Source organism: Momordica charantia, assembly GCF_013281855.1.
Source record: "Momordica charantia cultivar OHB3-1 chromosome 7 unlocalized genomic scaffold, Mcharantia_2.0 BLBB01000007.1, whole genome shotgun sequence".
NCBI classification, from domain to species: Eukaryota; Viridiplantae; Streptophyta; class Magnoliopsida; order Cucurbitales; family Cucurbitaceae; genus Momordica; species Momordica charantia.
This window is the reverse complement of record NW_028275165.1, coordinates 525,341-546,763: the sequence shown is the minus strand read 5'-3', so window position 1 is coordinate 546,763 and position 21,423 is coordinate 525,341. Positions and strand designations below refer to the sequence as shown.

Sequence of the window (21,423 nt, the reverse complement as noted above, 5' to 3'; positions counted from 1 at the left end):
AAAATGGACACAAGCCTCTTTGGGATTGTGGATCGGTGGGAAGTTTTCTGTAATTATGACTGGAGTTCAATGATTTTTGAAAGGACTCTCTGGAGCTTGAAGAACGCTCTGAAGGACAAGGTCGAGGCGTACAAACAGAAGGTCGCTATGGACTCGAGCCATGTTGAGACGTATAGCTTGTATGAGTTTCCATACACTTTTCAGGTTAGTGAAATTTAAATGTAATTTATTATATATTTATGTACCTGTGAAAAACCGTAGAGTCTAACTTGACGTGACTGCAGGTTTGGGCATACGAGACAATATCAACCTTGTCGACTCGAGTAGCATTGAGGCTGAATGATGATGCTATTCCTCGTCTACTTAGATGGTCATGCACCTATTCGCGTGCTTTTAATGTTTTGGAGCGAGAGGTCTTCGAGAACGTCAAGGTGAGTACAACATATTCTTATTGTTTTTAGTATTTAATATTAAAATTGACCTAACTATTTGTGTTATACAGTCGAAGGTTGTAGTTCGTTTGGAGGCGACTGATGTCGAACGACAGCACATGGCTCGCATTATGCATCCACCAGTGGCCCCTGTCGGACCTTCTGCACCCACAGAACTTACTACAGAACCACTGGCTACTACTTCCACCGCTCAGAAGTCTCCCGTTACTGGTGAGGTTGGGGATCCAGTTGAGCTCGATGATGTAGCAAAGGATGCTTCCCCAGTGGTTGATCATGTAACAGAAGATATTATTGGGACCGATGGAGGACAAGATCAATTGTTGCCACAGAAAGGGACGGAGAAGAAGAAGAAGAAGTCGAAGCATAAGTGGAGTCGGGAGCTGCGGAGGCTCGGCGATAGAGTGACGGCCATTGAGACAACTCTGACGGGCATGACGACTGACATAAAAGACATAAAGAAGTTTATGAAGAGGCTAACAAAGGTAAGGGTTATTGTATTGTATTATTTGAATTTCTTGTTCACATCCGTATATTTATAATTTTTATTACGTAGGTTATGTCGAAGGGCCAGAATAAATATGATAGAAGGGGCGGTGTGCCGGATCAGGATGGTTCTTCGGGTGGACGTGATCCGAGTGGGCGTAACGAGGAGGATATGGACATGGATGAGGATCCGAAGACAGGGAAAGAGCCGAAGACAGGGGACGAGCCGAGGATGGACGAGGATCTGAAGACTTGTGAAGAACCCGCCGACGTTCACGAGAGTGACGTGGAGATGGATCACGCTCCTACCATTGTTGGAGCTACCCAGGAGGTCCCAAGTGGCCACCCTAGTCCGGTCGACGTAATTGAGGTATTTCTGTAACGATACTAACTTTTTTACGTTAACCTAACTTTATTTACTTAAAGCAAATGTTCGTCCATTTTTAGGATCTTACTCTAGGTACGTGCGCCAGTGACGGGGAGGCAAGTAAGGGGCAGATGGTTAACGTACCGACACCGCAACCCGCAGGGCCACCGAGAAAGCAAACTGATAGGACAGAAAGTCGACCCCTACCCTTATCACATGGAGGAACTCCACACCTGACCGTTGTTAAGGTAACGCCAACGTCCAACTCCAACGTCATTAAGTATTGTATTGAACTTTTTTTATACTTGTTACAGGTTGAACCTGAGTTTATTGAAGGCCCACTTGGCCAGGGTCTTCGGAAGAGAAAATATCCGTGGAAGTTGCGGGCCATATACACGCCCACCGGCCAACGTGGTATCAAAGTTCGAGCGTACGACCCTACATGCCCCATCCCACCGCTCCTGGACGAGGGGTTCCAGAAATGGATGGACGACCCATCAACCAACGGCAATTCCCGTTCAACGTCCGTCGGGATCAAATACAAGAGTTGGTTTGGCCTGCTCCTGGATCATGAGTTTCAACTCGACGACGAGGTTAGTGAAGTTTAGAAGCAGCAAAGTTGTTTTTAATTATAGACTCATACTTTTCATAATGTCACATGCAGTATATCGACTCGCTCATGATGTTAACGGCAAGGAAGGTTGAGAAGTGTAAACATCTATTGCGTGTGCGATTCGCAATAGGCGACGTACTTCTATCCGTAAGTTCGGCTTACCTTTCACCCATGTAACGAACGATATTACTTCGATACGTGAATGACGTTTGTAGGGGTTTTTTTTTTTCAGAACTTGCTACGACGAACAGACGGACCATATGCAGCTATGAAGCCGGGTGTCCTGCCGTCGAAATGTACATATGATTGGAGGCAAGAGCGTACCATCTTTCGGTTCGTGCTTGGTCGACAATCGGACTACGACACCCCATGGACCGAGGCCGATATCGTGTACACGCCGATGAATATTGACGGCAACCACTGGGTCATGATCGGGATTGATCTTGTGGAGGGTGATCTAACCGTATGGGACTCACTGCAGTCGATCACCCCGTTGGATGATCTCGAGAAGACGCTCAAGCCAATGTGCACGATAATCCCGACGATTCTTCATTGGAGCGGGATGCTTGCAGTTCGGCCTAACCTGCCCACGGTGCCGTGGAGGGTCCGAAGACGTACTGTACCTCAGCAAGCCGGGTTCACAGATTGCGGCATATTTTGTGTTAGATTTTTCGAGTACGATGTAACTGGGTCAAAGATGGACACTTTGACTCAAAGTAACATTTCTTTATTTCGTCGTCAATATGCTGTACAAATGTGGGCTCGCAGACCCTTTTTTTAGTTGTAATTATTCTTCGTATCGTTTTTTTTTGCCACGGACCTAAATATGACCTATCATAATTCGTTTTAGCATACTTATGTTAAGCTGTAGTCACTGATGAACAGTAACATAACATAAAACACGTTTGTAATCATATATGAAAGAATAGCAACCTATTGTTCATGCATGTGCATGGATTCTTACTTGCGGTACAAGCTACCTATTCATATCTAACAAAATACAAGGGAAAATTGACAAAATAAGCCTTCTGTAGGGGCCTCTTAAGTTTTTTAATCGCCCTTCTCAAAAGACAAGTTTTCTAATCATTTGCTGACATCACCTACTTTGCCAAATCATTTGCTGACGGACAGGGCGTGAAGAAGAAGGAGATCGTTAGCGCGTTAAATGGATATGGATAGCTACTTGGAGTATGTTATAGATCGAGATCGTTCATTAGCGAGAGCGAGAGCGTTCATGAGCGAGAGCGAGATCTGATCGAGATCGAGAACGTGCATGAGCTTCATCGAGAGCGTACAGCGAGAGCGTGAATGAGGTTGGTCGTCATCGCGATCAAGAGCGTGCATGAGCTTGATCGAGAGCGTACAGCGATAGCGTGCATGAGCTTGACGAGAGCGTACATCTAGAACGTGCATGGGCTTGATCGAGATCGTACAGCGAGAGCGTGCATGAGCTTGACGAGGGCGTGAATGAGGTTGATCGTGATCGATAACGAGAGTGTGCATGAGCTTGATCGAGAGCGTACAGCTAGAGCGTGCATGAGCTTGACGAGAGCGTACATCTAGAACGTGCATGGGCTTGATCGAGAGCGTGCATGAACGAGAGCGAGAGAGATGAAAAGACGTGAAATTTAATTCTTTCAATTGTTGGTTGATGTTCTTTAAATTAAAGAAAGGCTGCGCCTAATTTTTTTTTTAGTACTTATTCGACTTCAGTCTATTGAGAATAAACAGGTGCAGTGGAAAATAGCAGCGAGAGTGCAAAACAGATAACGAAAGAGATCGTGAATAAGCTTGAACGAGAATGAGCTTGAACGAAAATGAGACGTCATCGTGAACGATTAATAGCATATAAGTGGATATATAATAATGTGGAAGAAGAAAAATAGCGTAATAAGTAAGCGACCGTGATGACAATAAGGATAAATTTTTTTAGAAGTACAACGAAAATCAACGAAAATTATCACGAACGAGAATGAGCGTGTAAGAGAAAGAAGACTGTAGGATTTTGAGAAAGTAAGCAAGCAGTAACAACAAAAGTAATAATAATTGATTCATTAAAGTAGGAAACATGGGCTCCATCCATCCATCCCATTACAAAAAGTGTTTTTTTAGTAGCTTAAACAAAACAACAACCATAAGCTACTACTAAAATGAGATTTTACAAATTATTATTATTATTACGGTATCGGCGTAGACGAGCCAGTAACTGATCCACCCTGTCCTCCAGACGAAGTCGTTCCTCCTTCTCCTCCTTCAGCAGTCCCTCCAGCAAGTCCCGCATTTCTTCAACCCGGGCTAACTTATACCTCGTGTTGTTGAGCTCGTGTTGCGTTCGACGTAGCTCTCTCCTAAGCTGGTCGTTTTCTTCCCGTGTTTGTTGAAAAGGACCGTTAATTGGCACTCCGCTCTCCGCGAAGGAGGAGAGATGGTTTGAGATAGGACTGGTTGCTCCGTCGGAAGAGGAATCGTCCGACTCGTAAGATGTTGACATGTTTGCTTCTAATAAATGTTAGATAGATAGATACTTCTAATCTGGATGTCGTTGTTGTGTACTTTGTGGTATCTATATATAGAGAAATCCTTGGTTGGTTTCATGGAAAATTGAAAAAATAATTAAATCGAAAATTGGGTTAACGGGTAGGAAGGAAGAGGAAGAGTAATTAATCACTGCATTGGAAAGGTGGAAAGACAACTGGGCTGGGACTGAGGATTTGAAAGGGTGCATTAATTAATCAACCACCCTCCCTCGTACTAACCTCTTAATTATAAGATAAGTGGGTATGGATACATATGTCTAGAACGCGAGATAGCGAGAAAGAGAGAAATCGAGAAATTTAGAAAGCGAGATAGCGAGAAAGATAGGTTGTTATCTTTGCGATCTTATAAATATACATACATGGAGACGAACGAAAAAAAGAAGGATAGTGAATGAGATCGAGAGCATAACATCGAGAGCGAGACATCGAGAGCATAACATCGAGAGCGAGACAACGAGAGCGAGACAAATAAGCCATAAAGCGAGACAGATTCCTGATACTGAAGTACAAATGTATATACTTCTACAGAAGTTGTTGGGTATTCTCATAGAGGAGGAACTGTTACAGAGAGTGGATAACATCGAGAGCGAGTTTGATCGAGTATATACTACTACAGAGATTCGAGATCGAGACTGGATAACATCGAGAGCGATCTTGATCGAGTTAGCGAGGGGGATAGATCGAGTTAAATCGAGATGGAGAGTGAATAACATCAAGAGCGATTTATATCGAGTTATATCGAGTAAGATCAAGATCGAGACTGGATAACATCGAAAGCGATTTTGATCGAGTTAGCGAGAGGGTTAGATCGAGTTAAATCGAGATCGAGACTGGATAACATCGAGATCGAGACTGGATAACATCGAGAGCGAGCTTCAAAGATGCAATGGAAAAAAAAATGGTTCATTCAAAGTAAGGTTCATTATGCCAAAGTTGTGTCGCATACTGCCTTCTAATGTGCGACACTTGAGCCTGAACAAGAGTTTCTAAACTATTACCTGACACAAGATATTCCAAAAATTTACATGCAAAAATACCACAGTCTATACTACCTTTCTGCCTCGTGTCGGTCGTAGGACGGTATACACGCCAAGGAGTCCTCTTCAGCTTGCAATCAGCCGTATCCATCAGCCCACATGCGTACAAAAGCGATGGGATTGTATGACTCAACGGCCGCATGTCTGTCAGCAACTTCGACGTGGAAATGTGGCCTGACAATGAGTCGTATACAAAAATCTCGGACTGGGTCATATCCATCGCAACCAGGACCCAGTGATCCTTGATACAGAGCGGGCTGTACACTACGTCAACGTCCACCCAGGCTGGAATGAAATCTTCCACAAGACCCAGCACGGCATCCATGCACTCCTTATACTCGTCCCAAGCATTGATCGTGTCCTGGACGACCTTCCCCTTGATTCGTGCGTAGGGACCACCTGTAGCGGCAAGAACTTGCTGCATAACAACAACATCACACACACACACACAGCACAATCACCATTAGGTTCGTCGAAACACAAATATTATGCGTGTATTCTAAAAAAACTACCTATCTTACCATTTGTAGTGGGTCCAGGACAGAGAACTTATGAACGCACAGGTGCGGCCGACTACCGAGCTTCCTCATAATGAAATATAGAATGCCAGCAGCTTCCTGCACACACGAGGACAGCAGATATGTTTGGTGAAACACAGTTCAGTAATGGGCATAGGGTAATAGGATGTGTTGTATCACTTACCGGGTCTTCCACCTTCTCCACAGGATTGAGGATGTTAATGAAGAATCTTCTGGAATATCCACTCTCCACATTCCAAGTTGTAGACGGCCGCGTTGTTTTGTCATTCTCAGGGTCCCGTACCCAACGCATCATTTCCCTAAACTTGGCATCCGGAAAGTTATGCAACGGGTTGTATTTGGGACGGAATGGCCTAACCTGGCTGGCAGGTACGGGATCCACATCCACCACCTTCTGCTTCTTCTTCTGCCGACGCGTGTCCTCCGGACTGAATGGTTTCGTTTCCGTCCGCTTACGCTCGGTCCTTCTTGTTTCGTCGGGATACGAAACCTACAAAACACAAGAAATAGGTAATTTTTTATACTGTACGTAGTTTGTTAAGTTTAGAAAAGGGTGTGCAAGACCGTACCTCGATTTTCCTGGCCGACTGAGTTGTGGGGCTCGTATCAGCTGGTGTAAGGGCCAACTCAATATGCTCGGCTTGACGAGGCCTATGGATCATGCCACACAGACCATCAATGTTGGTTGAGGCAGGAGGCTCGAAGGGTTGATCGGATGTCGTCGTATGGGATTGTGGATCCTCTACTATTGGCGGTGCCATTTCGAGTTCCACCATCTCTGTCGAAACAATGGGTGTCACCACTGTAACGTCCAACTCCACCGAATCGACAATACATGCGGGGTTGGCTAGTTCTGCATCTCCAAGATCGGATGGGGGTATGGTCATCTCTACTCCATCCGTTGCCTTTTCATGCAACAACGCTTCTACAGGAACCACATCATCTTCCTTCCCACCCTCAGAACCTCCAGGTTGGTGGTCATCAGCATCCCCATCATGCTCGGGGATAACATTAGATACCAATGGATGTGACACTTGGACTGTATCCGACGGAGAGACACCAATATTCACCTCTCGCCTATCGATCTGCAAACGAACTAACGTATTAGCACTTCGATTGAATGAGTACGTACAATATACGAACTATACCAAGTCATAGGAAAAGGCTACCTGGCACAACCGTTGAAGCCGGAGTTTCATTTCACTCAAGTCGGACTTGACCTCCGCCAAACCCGTCTTCACCTCTGCCAAACCCGTCTTCACCTCCACCAAATCCGTCTTCACCTCCGCAATGTCCGAAGATAAAAGATCTAGCCTTCTCTCCATAACCCCGAATCTATCACTCGATCGACGGGTGTCGTGCCGTTGTGTGGGGCAAGCAGCGCGTGACGTCGCTCGCGGTGATTGCCGCGGGCTTTGCCCCACATTCGACCGAATAGAAGTACTTCGTCGAAGTACTTCGACCGGTGTCCGTTGCCTACCTTCAGATGCGGCCTCTATACGTGGCATATCCGAAGACTCGTCCGACATTGCCTGTACATTCGTTTCCAACGAATGCGCATCGTCGAGTGGGAGATCGTCTTCGGTGCCAAGATTGTCGGTGATGGGGGAAGGATTGTGTCCATCATCACTGTCGGAGGTGGAACACCCAGGCGCAGTTAAATCCACCACCTCTCTTTCGTCCAATGGACACCGCTGGTAGTCCTTATCCAGCTCCGTCTCCACGAGTGGATAAGATATGACCAACTGAACGTAAATCACAAGAACATAAGGAAGTGTAAATACCATTACAACTAGACAACAATAAACATATTATAGATCACTTACCACCGCTGAACGAAGGACCTCCTCCCCCAGATCTTTTGTACCGACGACTCTACTGCACGAATACCGAATTATCCGAGGAATGGCGGTCTTGCTCAAACGATTGACACCGGGAGTGATGAGAGATGGGACAACCTCGTATATCCACAACTGAATATAAAATTTCAGTTTAGTCTCACACCTGAAAAAAGTTTTCACAAACAAGGACAACGAGTATGCATACGTATTGATTACCTGAAACGCAAGCGGAAATCCCGGTAGGCTATACTTTACTAGATACTTTTTGTTCGTTCTTACTTTGTTCTTGTATAGCGCAACTTTACCATTCATCGCACGCTTCAGACCGTTAACTATCCTACTCCAGACATCAGAACCCCAGTCCAAATGGTTGAAGTAGTCCAAGTCATCGACTTGGTTGTACAAGTCGATGTCAACCTTCGACTTGCTCTTGCTCTTTCCCATCATCACAAGCTCCGTGTACAAAATTAATGTCACTTTAATGGCGTCCTCGTCATCCTCGAAATCAGTCTGCTTGTAAACCTCCACAAACTCTTTGAGCAGCATGGATGCTTCATTGTTGAAGTACTTCCTCTGCAACCTATTCTTTCCAATCTTTTTCTGAACCACCTTATCGGGCAGCTGTCACAATCCCGTTATAAGTATGAATTGATCCTTCGAGAATGTCAACACGTTGCCACCAATTAAGAAACTCATGCTGTCGTCACTGCTCCCAGCAACCTCCCTTGACAGAAAGTGATGAACTACACCACTGCAGAACATCATCTCCAAGTCGACAAATCGACCAAATATTGTTCTTCTACGGAACATATCTAGTTGGTCCGCTGTGAGTTTATCTTTGATAAGCCTGTTGAAATTGCTTAAGTGAGACATGCTGGTAGCTTGAGCCGGAAAGCGGTCATTCTCCTCAATCCTCAACTGATGGTCCATTGTGCACCTGCAACAAATTGAACAAGATATATGATGACTAAGTAAGCAGATAGAGAAACGAAAACACGCAAGTAGTTCAAAAATTTAATAATTGAACATGATACATAATCACGGATTAAAAAGACAGGGAAAGGGAAACACGCAACTAGTTCAAATACAAAATGTAAAACACTGTAATTTTTCTCGATCTCGATGATTCTCGATCTCGATGTTTCTCGATCTCGATGATTCTTGATCTCGATGATTCTCGATCTCGATGTTTCACAATCTTGATGTTTCTCGATCTATTTCACAACCTATAATTGCAAATCAATGGAGCTTCTCTCGTATTCGATATTTCTCGCTCTCGATCTTTCTAGCTCTCGATGTTATAGCTCTCGATATTTATAGCTCTCGATATCCCTGGCTCTCGATATTTCTAGCGCTCGATTTCGCTCTTCCTAGCACACTCACGGTAATTGTCAATCAATGGAAATTCTCTCGTTCTAGGTATGTCTCGCTCTCGATCTTTCTAGCTCTCGATTTTTCTAGCTCTCGACCTTTCATGTTCACTGTATTTCTTGATCTCATTTTTGGCTATTTGGCTAGTCTCAATCGATTCATTTCCCTGGCGCCGATTACGTATTATTTTCCTCTTCTTCGAAAGCCCTAGATGTGCAGTGTAAAAAATCCACAAAAATAGCAAAAGAGACAGAAGAACAACGTTGGGGTTGTACAGAACTTACGAATAATATCTAAAATAGTGGTAATTAAAACGAAAATCTTAAGCTATTCGAGAGATAAATGCACTAACCCAAAGTTAACGATGAAATCTCCTTCGTTGTAATCTGAAATCTCCTTCGTTGTAATCTGCAACCAAAATCACTTCGTCTCCTCGCTTGAAGACGACAGGGTCAGAGTTACATTAGTGAGTCGCAATCGAAATACGAAGGAGAAAGAACAAGAGATTTAGAGAAATGTAATTTCAATCGCAGGTGAAGACAGTCAAAATTGAGTCGAGGGAAGAATGCTACAGTGTGAGTGCGCTAAAGATGGAACAGACTATTCGTATTACCCAAGTAAGGGAGATTTGGGCCAAGTTAAGGAGGGGCATTGGAGGTCATTTGGCAAAGTAGGTGATGTCAGCAAATGATTAGAAAGTTTTGATTTGAGAATGGCGATTAAAAAACTTAAAAGGCCCCTGCAGGAGGCAAAGTCAATTTTCCCAAAATACAATGTATTAGTCCTTCTAATAAATTTTTGTTTGAGATACATAAATGTATACATATTACAACGTAAATAGCCATAATATTGCTACACAGTATTTAGTGGTTCGCGACAAGTTTTACGATTGTGTCCCGACGTACCACATCGACTGCACTTGCGCGGTGGACGGACCTCGCCTGTGGAAGGAATCCTCACCGTCTGTCGCCGTCCAACCCTAACGACCTTCTTCGGTGGTTGAACATCGATATTCACAAACCCCGGAGAACTCTTCCATGTTGAGGATGAACCCACTGGAAATATTGGTTCTGCATACGCCAACATCCAGCTGTTGACCGTGTACGCCTCATCGCATAGTGTGTACAGATTTGTGCTACGAGAACAGGCTGCAGTAATAGCATGGGAGCACGGGACTTTAAAATAATCGAACTCCCGACAAGTACACGTCTGCGATTGCAAGTCAACGTCCCCATTGAGGTTCCCATCGCGTACCTCAAAATTAAACTGGTCGATGTTCATAACAATGTGTCTCCGTGCATTATCCGAAGCTTCGGCAATCATTTCCTCTGCGTAGTCAGACAACGTACTCTGACGTGAAGAAGCAAGCGTCCGACGTTCGTAGAACCACCTCTGCAACACACCTCTGATATGATCAAGTAATGCGGTGACTGGTAACTTACGTGCATGCCTGAAAAGGGCATTAACGGACTCTGCAATATTGGTGGTCATTTGTGAGTATCTTAGTTTCGTGTTAAAGCAGTGAGCCCATCGTTCCTTTCCTATAGCTTCCAGATATTCCCTCACTCCTGGGTGTGCGCACAGTTGGACCCAGTTCTCATTGAAATATGACTCGCGAAATGCCTTCGCAGCCTTAAAAAATAATTCCTCCAACGCGGGCGTTTTAAATTTGGCCAGCAAGTTCATCTTTAGATGATGTATACAAAAGCAATGAAATGCAGTAGGAAATACCTCATCAATCGCTTTACAGATGGCGGCATGTCTATCAGAAATGAAGACCAAATTCTGAACAGTGTCGACAACACTCTTCAATTGAGCCATAAACCATACCCATGATGCGACGCTCTCACTCCCGACTATTGCAAAAGCAACTGGGTATATTTGGTTATTCGCATCAACAGCAGAAGCAGTTAGTAATACACCTCCGTACTTCCCTTTAAGGTGTGCCCCGTCAATAACCAAAACTGGTCGAATGCAACACATAAAACCTCTAATTGATTGACCCATGGCCATGAAGACATATTTGAAGTACTTGCTATCATCCAACTCCAATTCAAATATAGTACCTGGGTTCATGATTTTCACGGCTTTCCCACAAGCGGGTAGCAGCCCGTACGATGAAGTTGGATCCCCTTTGATAAGTCGGAGTGCTTCTTCGCTCGAACGCCAGGCCTTGTCGTAACTCATATTTACACCGTACTCCTCACGAATATCTTGGATGATGTCCTTCGGCCTGTACGTGCGAGAAACATCAGTAAACTTTGATTGTACTAGATGACCGACCACCCAACTCTTCGCCTGACGATGATCCTGTTTCATAAGGGCATCATTGCAATTAGAATGGACTGCGATATATTTCTTTATCTTAAACAGGTTGCAATCTCTAATCTTAGTGGCTCTAAGTCGCCACGTGCAAGTAGGATCGACGCATCGCAGCAAGTATAGTTCCAACGTAGACTTCTTCACTCGAAACTGAAAGTTCTTCCGCAATGCAAGTAAATGCATTTTAATGACTAGTTCCTTCTTTGAGTCGTATACATCACCCTCCTTAACATCATTGGTCCCGTCCGATTGGACCATGGCTTGCAATCTATCAGCTTCTGACTGACCGGTGAGTCTATTGCTTGCCGTTTCATGGACGACATTTACAGGATATTCAGCCATTGTATTATGAATTGTTACCTCTTCATGCTCATGTTGCACATCAAGTCGATCACTGACGTGCTCATTATATTCCCTTTCATCGTCTCCTTCTTCCGTGTCGGTCATTAGACGATATGATTCATCACTATCTTCATCCACATTTTCACTTCCATTCCACAAGCCAGGCACATCCCAATCATATGCCCTATCATCACCCAAATTACAAGGAACAACATTTGACCCTAACGGTGCGAGAGATGTTATATCATGACCAATATGACCAAAGTAGGGGGGTGGTGGGCGGGAAGAAGAGGGGTTCGACGACGAGGGCGGAACTGACGGACTTGAAAATGAGGGTCTCGGAAATAAGGGTTTTGCAAATGGGGGGGCACAAGCTGAGGGAATAGGAACATTGGACACGTGTTGGCCTAAATAATATGGGAAAGAAGGCATGTAAGGTTCATTCTGATGTACCTTCTTTGGCACGGTAGATATGTATAGCGGCAATTCAGAGACATCTTCACCAGTCAAGAAGAAAGTCAGGTCATCGTCGTCAGTTATTTCCATTACACAAACCTTCGCCTTAAAATTATATACACGTCTAATTATGATATCTTCCTGTAATGGATTTATACTACTTAGCCTACATACATGTCCTAGAAATTCAGCATAGGTGATTTTACTATCCACAGTCAATCCTCTTGTACGACCACCCACGTAATCCTTTTCAATATCTTTCCATTCTCCACCGAATGATATAAAAACACGAGACATCCTGCAAATAGACCAAAACACTATAATTAAATACAAATCAATAAATTTACAAACAAACAAGAAAAATTCAAGATTTATATTGCATGGTCTCGGTCCCTATCCTGGTCCCGATCCCAGTCCCTATCCCGGTCCCGGTCTCAGTCTCAATCCCGGTCCCGGTCCCAGTCCCTATCCCGGTCCCGGTCTCAGTCCCAATCCCGGTCCCGGTCCCAATCCCTATCCCGGTCTACCCTAGTTTATCCCCATCTCGGTCCCGGTCCCGGTCGTATCTGGACATGAAGGACCGGGCTTGAGTTTACCTTCTATCTCGGTCTCAAACCCAGTTATAAATTTCATCCCGGTACCAATCCCGGTCCAAGTTAAATTCTAGACTGCATTTCTGTTTTCCGTAAAATAACGTTTTTTTCTAGAAAAATGATAAGATTTCGTATCATTACAAGTTTGAAGAAGTACAATATTCTAAAATGATGAAATGGACATACCTATATTGTGAAAACAATGGATTCGAGATAACGGATTATGTGGGGACCGATCGATTGGATAATGTGGGCCAACAATCACGTGGAGAAAATCTTGAGTATTGGAAAAAAAAACGTGACTTGCGTGTGTGTGGTGATTTGGAGTTGAAAAAACAAAGTGAGAATTGTTAAGTTGGTCGTTGGTGGGTTGGTTGGAAATTTATTATATCATAAATGCATTTATTATGAAATGAAGGCAATTTAGTCAATTTACAAAGCAAAATAAGGGGAGGGGTGAGAAATATGAAGTGGAGGGGTCATAAATAGGTAAAAATCAAAAGGGGGTCAAAAGTCCAAAGTGGTTATTGAAATAGGTCAAAAATCCCAATTTCCTAATATTATAAAGGCTCAGAGCCATCAACTCCCTAGTGGAAAGCATATGAAAAATGGAGGCTAAAACCAAAAAGAAAAAAAAAAAGAAAAAGAAAAAGAGAAAGAACCTAAGTAAAAATAGATTATAATATTCTTTATGTGTAGCTTTTCAAAAAAGCTACCTCACAATTATTAAAGTGTGGCATTCTTTGAATCCCACCACCAAATAATATCTTCTTGTCTACTTTGTCTGGAAGGAAGCTAAAAAATCAAAATGAAAAAAAAGGGGAAAAAATATCTTAATTGCATATTAATTATTGAGTAATATATATAGCTACTACAATTTTGTTTTTTTTAATGTATATGTATTATATTTAATAAAAGTTAAAATATTATTTGGTCACTTTTTAGCTTGGGTTCATTTCAGATTTTATATTTTCAATTTAGTTGATTTTAGTTAATGTACTCTCGATTTTAATTAGTTCATTTTAGTACCGAAGTGAGTTTATAATTTAAGCCTCACCAATTAGTTTTTTTTTCTTTTATAAAACATGTGAGGTTGAGGATCGAACTCACAACCTCTTAGTTGGAGATGAATGATAATTACCGCTGAGCTATGCCGTTTTGGTCTCACGAATTAGTTTTGATAATAACTTTAAAGTTAAATATAACGAGCAACCTAGATAATTAATGTTAAGTATAATTAAAAAAAATAATACCTTGAAGAAACATATAGATTTCTACAAAAGTTTTTAGGAACTAAAATGAAACATTTTGATTACATATTTGGCTCATTATTTGAGTAACGCGCTAAGGTTGGAAAGTCTTAGTTCGTATGACCTGTATTAAGTGTACGAAATGGATCGGTTAGAGAAATCTAGAAGTTTGTATAATTTGTATTTGATATAGGTGAATAAATTATAATTTATAAAATTTAGTAGTGAAATTAATAAACCCATAGCTAATAAGAATAAACGATCTAAAGTACCATGACCATCACATTATATTTGCCTCTAAGAGACGGTTCCATTGGTAAGAGCATGAGACCTTATGGTATCACCAATTATGAACCATTGTGTTAAGATCTTTTGGCACGTGATGTCTCTAAAGTTTGGATTTTGATGGGATTGGAGCCAAGGACAGAGTCTCAACACGCTACCTCGATTTATAAAAGGATTTTTTCTTTGATTAGATTTTCTTAAATGGTTGTGGTCGAAATTAAAACGTGTTGTTGCACAAAATTAGAGGAGCGGCGGAAGTGAGCTTTGACAGAGAGCTAGGTAGAGATAGTTCTTGGTTTGTGGAGCAGTATTGATAGCCCGTTCTCGTGTGCGTTTTCATTCCTATATTCCTAGGTTCTTATTGGTGTAGTATCAAGAAGCTATGTGACTTTTGTTGAGACCTATAGAGAGTAATTATTGTTAATTAAGATCAGAATTGTATGTCCATTTTACTATGTCCCAAGTATAGTAAAACCCACACCTAGCGTCACAACCATAGGTTGGGTGAACCAATATAAATCTCTTGTGTCGTTTACGTGCTTTTTCTTATTCCTTATTGCGTGTAGTTTACTGTGACTTGCTGAATGACTGTGGAAGGAGAAAGGATTCGTAATTAGCTAATTTGTTGTGCGCATAGTAGCAGACCGGTATTTTTCCCAAGAGGCTTTGGGGCGGACGCAAGTGCCCCTCGATTATAAGGGTAAAAAGCTAATTAAAGAGCTATCGATTTTCGATTATAAAAAAAAATTAATATACAAGATATTTGGTCAGCTTCCTAACTCATGGTTACACAAGCCCTAACCATGGGTCAATATCTAACTTTATATGTCACTATATATAAGCATGTGTCATGAAACATTGATTCTTGGGAGCCAAAGTGTGTTAACATTTTCTTCCAACCTTTCCCTCCAAATCTTCCCAAAAAGTTAAAAAAAGTGTCCAAAATCCTACTAAGCAAAAAACCCTAAAATATGGATGAGATCACTGCAGACAAGCTTTTTGCCATGAAATATTATTACAAAAAAAGCCAACTCTTCCTCTACAATTTCAGTCTTCACTCTCTCATCATTTTCTTCTTTAGTTTCTTGCTTCCTTTCCAATCTCATCGATTTCCTCCCGATGCATTTTCTTCGATTATCCAAATAGTGGTTACGCCGCCCTCGTTCTTCAGCCCGAGATGCCTGTTCGTAGTCGTCAATGTCATCATCGTCTACATCATCGGAGAACAGAAGCTCACTGATGCAAAAGCGTCGTCGGTGAATGTAATGTATGAAGAGTATTGTGCTAAGAGGATGGAGGAGATAAGCATGAGTCATGATGAAGATACGAGGCAATTGATTGAGAAAGTCGTGGAGAAAAAAGAAGAGGAAGAGGTTGATCACACCGTCCACTGCGACGACGGTACCAATGATAGTGAAGAGGAGAAGCAAAGGGAAGAAGAAGAGGATGGTGAGTTTGCCAATGAGGAGCTGAACAAAAGAGCAGAAGCTTTCATTGCAAGAGTTAACATGCAAAGGAGGGTTGAAGCTCTGGATTATTTTCAATGGTAGATAGATTTTTTATTTTTTTGGGTGAAGCAATAATTAATCGGATCCTATAGCGTTCGAGATAAAAAAATGTATGTCTAGGTACATAATCAACTACACTATAAATTATATTTGCTTCTTCAAAACAAATTGTGAATATTGTCATATATATATATATATATATAAAGTTGACTGGGATACTTACCGATATAAAAAAAAAAAATTGTCATATATATATTTTTTCAAAAAGACAATCTTGTGCCAACTAGTCGAACACGATTATGTAGTTAAAATATCTAGTGAGACAATCCATATATTAACTTGAAAATATGGTACATTTGTGTAATTATTTTTTTCACCACTAAAACTCTACTTAAAATTTTCTTGCTCTAATTAATTTTGCCTTTTAGTGATAAATCACTTATACATTTAGTGTTTTTTCCGGTTAAAAATATCCTTTAGATTCATTTTTTTAATGCATCAAAATTGTTAGTATTATCTCAATGATAAATGCATGAGATGATTATATATATTAAATAACTATTCCCATATCAAATATTACGGTTGTTCCAATTACAATGGAATTAAACCATTCTACCATTATTAATAATTTCTATCACTCTTCTCTCAAACAAAATGATAATGAATCACTCTACAAACTTACTAAAAACTTTTTTAAAGGTTGGACAGTGATGGCTCCTCACACTCGAAAAACCACACACTAAAATTCTCCCCTCGAAAAAAGCTCCTCAGTATGAAATTTTTTTTTTAAAAGAAACTGGTTACTAGATAAAGATAAAATTGAGTTTTTTTTAAAAGAAAATAACTAACTAGCAAATGCTCGTGTCCCCAAGGAATAGCTTTGGATGACTTTGGGGTTTCAAAGAATATACTTTGAGGTATTGGAGTTGGGTTCAAGCCATAAGGAACACAACTCCACCAAGCAATGACCCCTTGCGTATGTACGGGTATGAGGACAGTGCGCAAAGAAAAAAGAAGCAAAAAAAACCAGCAAATGCTCGTGCTCTCTGTCTTTTTCCTTTTTAAGACTTACGATAGTGTCACTTGGGCAAAATAGCATGCAGCAACGCTCCAAATTTTTTTTTTTTGGCTCCATTTTCTCAACATCAAATTACTATTAACTCCATCAAAATGAGTAAAGTACCATAAATATGGTGATAAAAATTTACCCTAAAAAACTTTGTTTTCTACCCTTAAAAACATTCTCCAAAGTTCATATCATTTTCCTTTCTAATGTGGTCCTCACATGATGTTGAGAAATATATTTTTTTTTCCTTTTGAATTTTGTGGAGCACTTCCACAAGAAATGGGTGTGTGGAAGAGGACCCATGAATTTGAGGGTTTGAAATTCCTTTCTTAACATGGAAGAAATACATGCACATTTTGCACAAGCTCTACTTTTAATTTGTCTCAAATTTATAAAGGCGCTGTTTGGATTTTGATTCTAAAGGGCAATTATTTTCTAAGACCAATTTTTAAGGGCTCATTTTCTTTGATACAATTTATTGATAGTTTCAAAATAAGATTGATTTTTTAAGATTTAAATCTCTATTTCAGTTAGTTAACTTTTCATACTTATTTAATCATAATGGGTGGTTCATTGGCTGAAAACCTTAACTAGGATGACCACCTACTTTAGAAATTAATTTTTCTCGACACTAAATATTGTAGGATCAGGCACTTGTCTCGTGAGATTTGTGGAGGTGTACGTAAATTGGCCTGAAACACTCACGTATATGAAAAATAATGCATAATTATTTTGATTAATTGATCTCGAAACTTTCAAATGTTTTGTTTAAGTTTCACTACAAAGAAAAACCTATTTTAGTCCTTAAAAGTTAATTTTGTATTAATCATGTAACAAAAAACTCAAATCTAACCTATTGTAACTATGATCTATAAAATAAGTAGTTGAACAAAAGATTTTCAGGTAAGATTTCTATTAAATAATTTGTACAAAATTTAAGTAAAAACTAAAATAACTTTTTATTCAAATTTTAGGGAAAAATAGAAGGTTTAAAATTTAGAGATTAAAATATAATAAGCATAAATGTTCAAGATCAAAATGAAATTTAAACTTTGATTTAACGGATGTAGGGCAAAATTTAAACCTGTCCTTTAAGAGATCGAATATATAAATGCCTCAATAGTACTAAATTATGTTCGGGTAAGCTAAATTGTATTACATAAGTTTTAAGGTTAGTCTAATGGTCCAAAAGACAGCTAAGATAAACTCTAAAGAATTTAAAGAGAATGAATTCAGACCATAATAATCATCTATGTCTTAGGATTTAACTTTGACAATAAAATGTTGTAGAGTCAAGCGTTTGTCCGTGAGAATAGTAGAAGTGGGCGCAGGACTAGCTCGGACACTCAGGGATATTTAGCTACATTCGGATTCGCATAATTGTATAAGCTTTTTTCTAAAAAAAAAAATAGGAAAGAAAAAGTGAACAAAAAAAAATGTAGAGACATATATTACATGTAGGCACATGGGTAGTACAGAAGGTACAGTAAGGGGGCAGCAGGCCAAGTATGATCCAAATCATCAAAGCCATATTTTTTTTTTAGGAATAGATATCACAATCTTTTTGATGGAGCTAAGACTCGAACAAGGTAAGATTTATCGATTTAATAATAATAATAATAATAAAAGAGAATAGGGCTCGAGATGGACTTTCTTTAAAAATAATTTTGGAGACGAGGACAGGAAAAGATTTTGCCTCTTTGACCTACCTTATTTTCAAGGTATTAAATTTTCATTGATACATAGACATTTTCATATTTTTATAGGTCCAATATCTACCTAAAGAGTATTTTCATAGTATTGGAAAAAAATAGACAAGATGTAAAAAATATTAATATAATATCACTGATAATGACATAATAGTAATATTAATGATTTTCTTATTTAAAAAAACGTGAAATACTTTTTTTTAATTTAAATATTTATAATGAATTTTTTTACTTTTTATAATTTTTTCAGAAATATCCATCCATATAGACATTTTATTGATATTCTATCAACATTTCTGTATTTTATTTAGACATTTCTATATAATTGAGACTTCAACATGTCTGTCGATTCTCTCTTAATTAATCCTAGCCTATTTTGACCAATAAGTCACTCATGATGATTATATCGTGTTCGATATTAGATAAGTCAAGAGTTGAAACTTATAAAAGCAACTATAGAAATCCGATGTTGTATTTTATTTGCTAAGATTCAATCATAACATGTTATATTTTATGAATAATTAAAATAATTGCTAAGTTTCAATTTATTATATTTTCTCTAAGAACTTTCGTGAATGATTTTTTATATCATCTCATAATATTTAGTTTTTTTTTTATTCTAAAGGAGACTTCAATCATCCACCTTTATTCGAAAAAGGAATGAATCATCCAACTCAAAAATTCAAAAAGTGAAGTTTTTTCTTAGATCATGAAAATTACTCGCCGTAAGTAAATATTTTAATATTAATCATTCTTTAAATAATATCAAACTAAACAAGTCACTATTTTTTTTTCCCTAAAGTATGAATGAAAAGATTCAAGCATCCATCCTTGCATCATTTATGATGTGAAATTGACCCTTAAATTTTCAATACTTGATCGTGACAGTGGAAGGCATTAAAGTTTTCACTATTAAAAGAATTATAATAAGGTTTTGAATTTAAAATAACTAAATTTGGTGGGTAAATGTTGAAATTTCCCTATAGAAAAAAAAAACTTTTGATAAATTTACAGGGAAAAGATTTTATATTTATATTTATAAAAAAGTTATATGTCAAATTGAACATAGTTGAACCAATTTAGAAGTTTGAATCCTCGTCATGGTTGAACTAAAAAGAATAGAAAAACTTTAGTGACTCGATGTTTGAAAGAATCACACAAATTACTTATTATCTGTTGGATTTGGAGCGAGGATTCAAACTCACAATCTTTTACTTGGAGATAGGTATCTTAACCCGTTAAACACAAATTACTAATTTACATTCATATTCTTTATAGTAATAATTCATTGTCATCTTAAACTTTAAGTTTTTCAATATTTTTACCAACCAGATGTTAGTCTAACTCTATTGATTAAAGCATCAATAATCTCAAGTCCGAGTTCCAATTTCCACTCCGCTTTTGTAATAATAAAAACGACCTTTTATAAGGGCATAACAAAATAAATATTGATGTCGAAGGAAATATCGAAGTATCAATTTTATGGAAATATTAATGAAAATATCGATAAAATGTTGATCTCGATGAAATTTATGAAAGAATTAGTAAAATTAAAAATTTATAATTTAAATATTTAAATGAACCCATTAACATTTTACGATTTTAAGATAGGTTAAAAATGATTAATATTAATTTTGTATCCTTGATATTTTGTCCATTTTTCTAATACAACAATGTGGATATAAATGTTAACATGGATAAAGTGATTAGTACATTGATAGCTTATTTAGGAATCATAATTACATAAAATGATTGAAATGTATAAAATTTACGTTTTTGTCATGAAACAACAATGGTACCCTGACACAAATTACTAATATATCTTTTAAGGATTCATCTTAATATCAAATAATTTTTTAAATTTAGAAATGGTAAATTTGGAGGTTACCATTTAAATCCTGTGCTTAATTATACTTCCAAAATAAAAAAGTCTCGAACCTCAAAAATCTCCAAAACCATCCATTTTCGAAACCCCTTTCTTCTTCCTCCAACCGTCGGTTTTTCTTTTCTTTCTCCAACCGTGCATTTTTCTTCCTCTGACCGTCCTTCTCCGACCGTTTGTCTATGTCTGCGTTCCTCTCTGGCCGGCTCTGTTTTTCTCCATCGCTCGCCTCCGTTTATCCCGTTCGAAAGAATATTTCTGTCCTTCGTTCTTCTCTGGCCATTTTTGCCTACCTTCGTCTCCAGCCGATGTCTACCTGCTTTCATCTCCGATCGCCTCCGTTTTTCTCCATCGCCAGAGCAGTTCATCTTCGTTTATCCCGATCGAAAGGTTTGCATTCCAACAGTTGTTTTTTATTTCTAATTTCGTGTGAACTATTGTATATATGAGGATATATATTATAGTGAGTTTGATTAGGATATATCTTATAACTCAACTTGTATATATGCGGATATGCGAATATATACTATAATGATTTTGAATGTATATATGCGGATATATAAGTGGATATATATTGTGATTTTCAATACATTTTTTGAATATGCGGATATATGTTTATTGAGACTTCAAAAGATGTTTGTGTGATTTTAAATTGTCCTTGAAGATTGAGCACCAATGTGGGGTGAATTAAGGGAAAATCAATCTTTTTGAATTAGTAAATTAAGGTTTTGAATGAGTGAATCAAAGGATTTGGAGCAGAAATTGGAAGA

The 21,423-nt window shown here is 39.1% G+C and overlaps 1 protein-coding gene across 1 annotated transcript; it reads left to right on the top strand.

The window, feature by feature from the left end:
- Positions 1 to 15,368: 15,368 nt before the first annotated feature.
- On the top strand, positions 15,369 to 16,216 carry LOC148209967 (uncharacterized). The gene has a single exon (XM_088126713.1). The coding sequence runs from the start codon at positions 15,460 to 15,462 to the stop codon at positions 16,036 to 16,038; it is 579 nt and encodes a 192-aa protein (XP_087982839.1). The 5' UTR covers positions 15,369 to 15,459; the 3' UTR covers positions 16,039 to 16,216.
- The last annotated feature ends 5,207 nt before the right edge of the window (positions 16,217 to 21,423 follow it).

Excerpts from the sequence above, each read along its gene's own strand:
- LOC148209967 (XM_088126713.1), top strand. The coding sequence starts at position 15,460 with ATGGATGAGATCACTGCAGACAAGCTTTTTGCCATGAAATATTATTAC.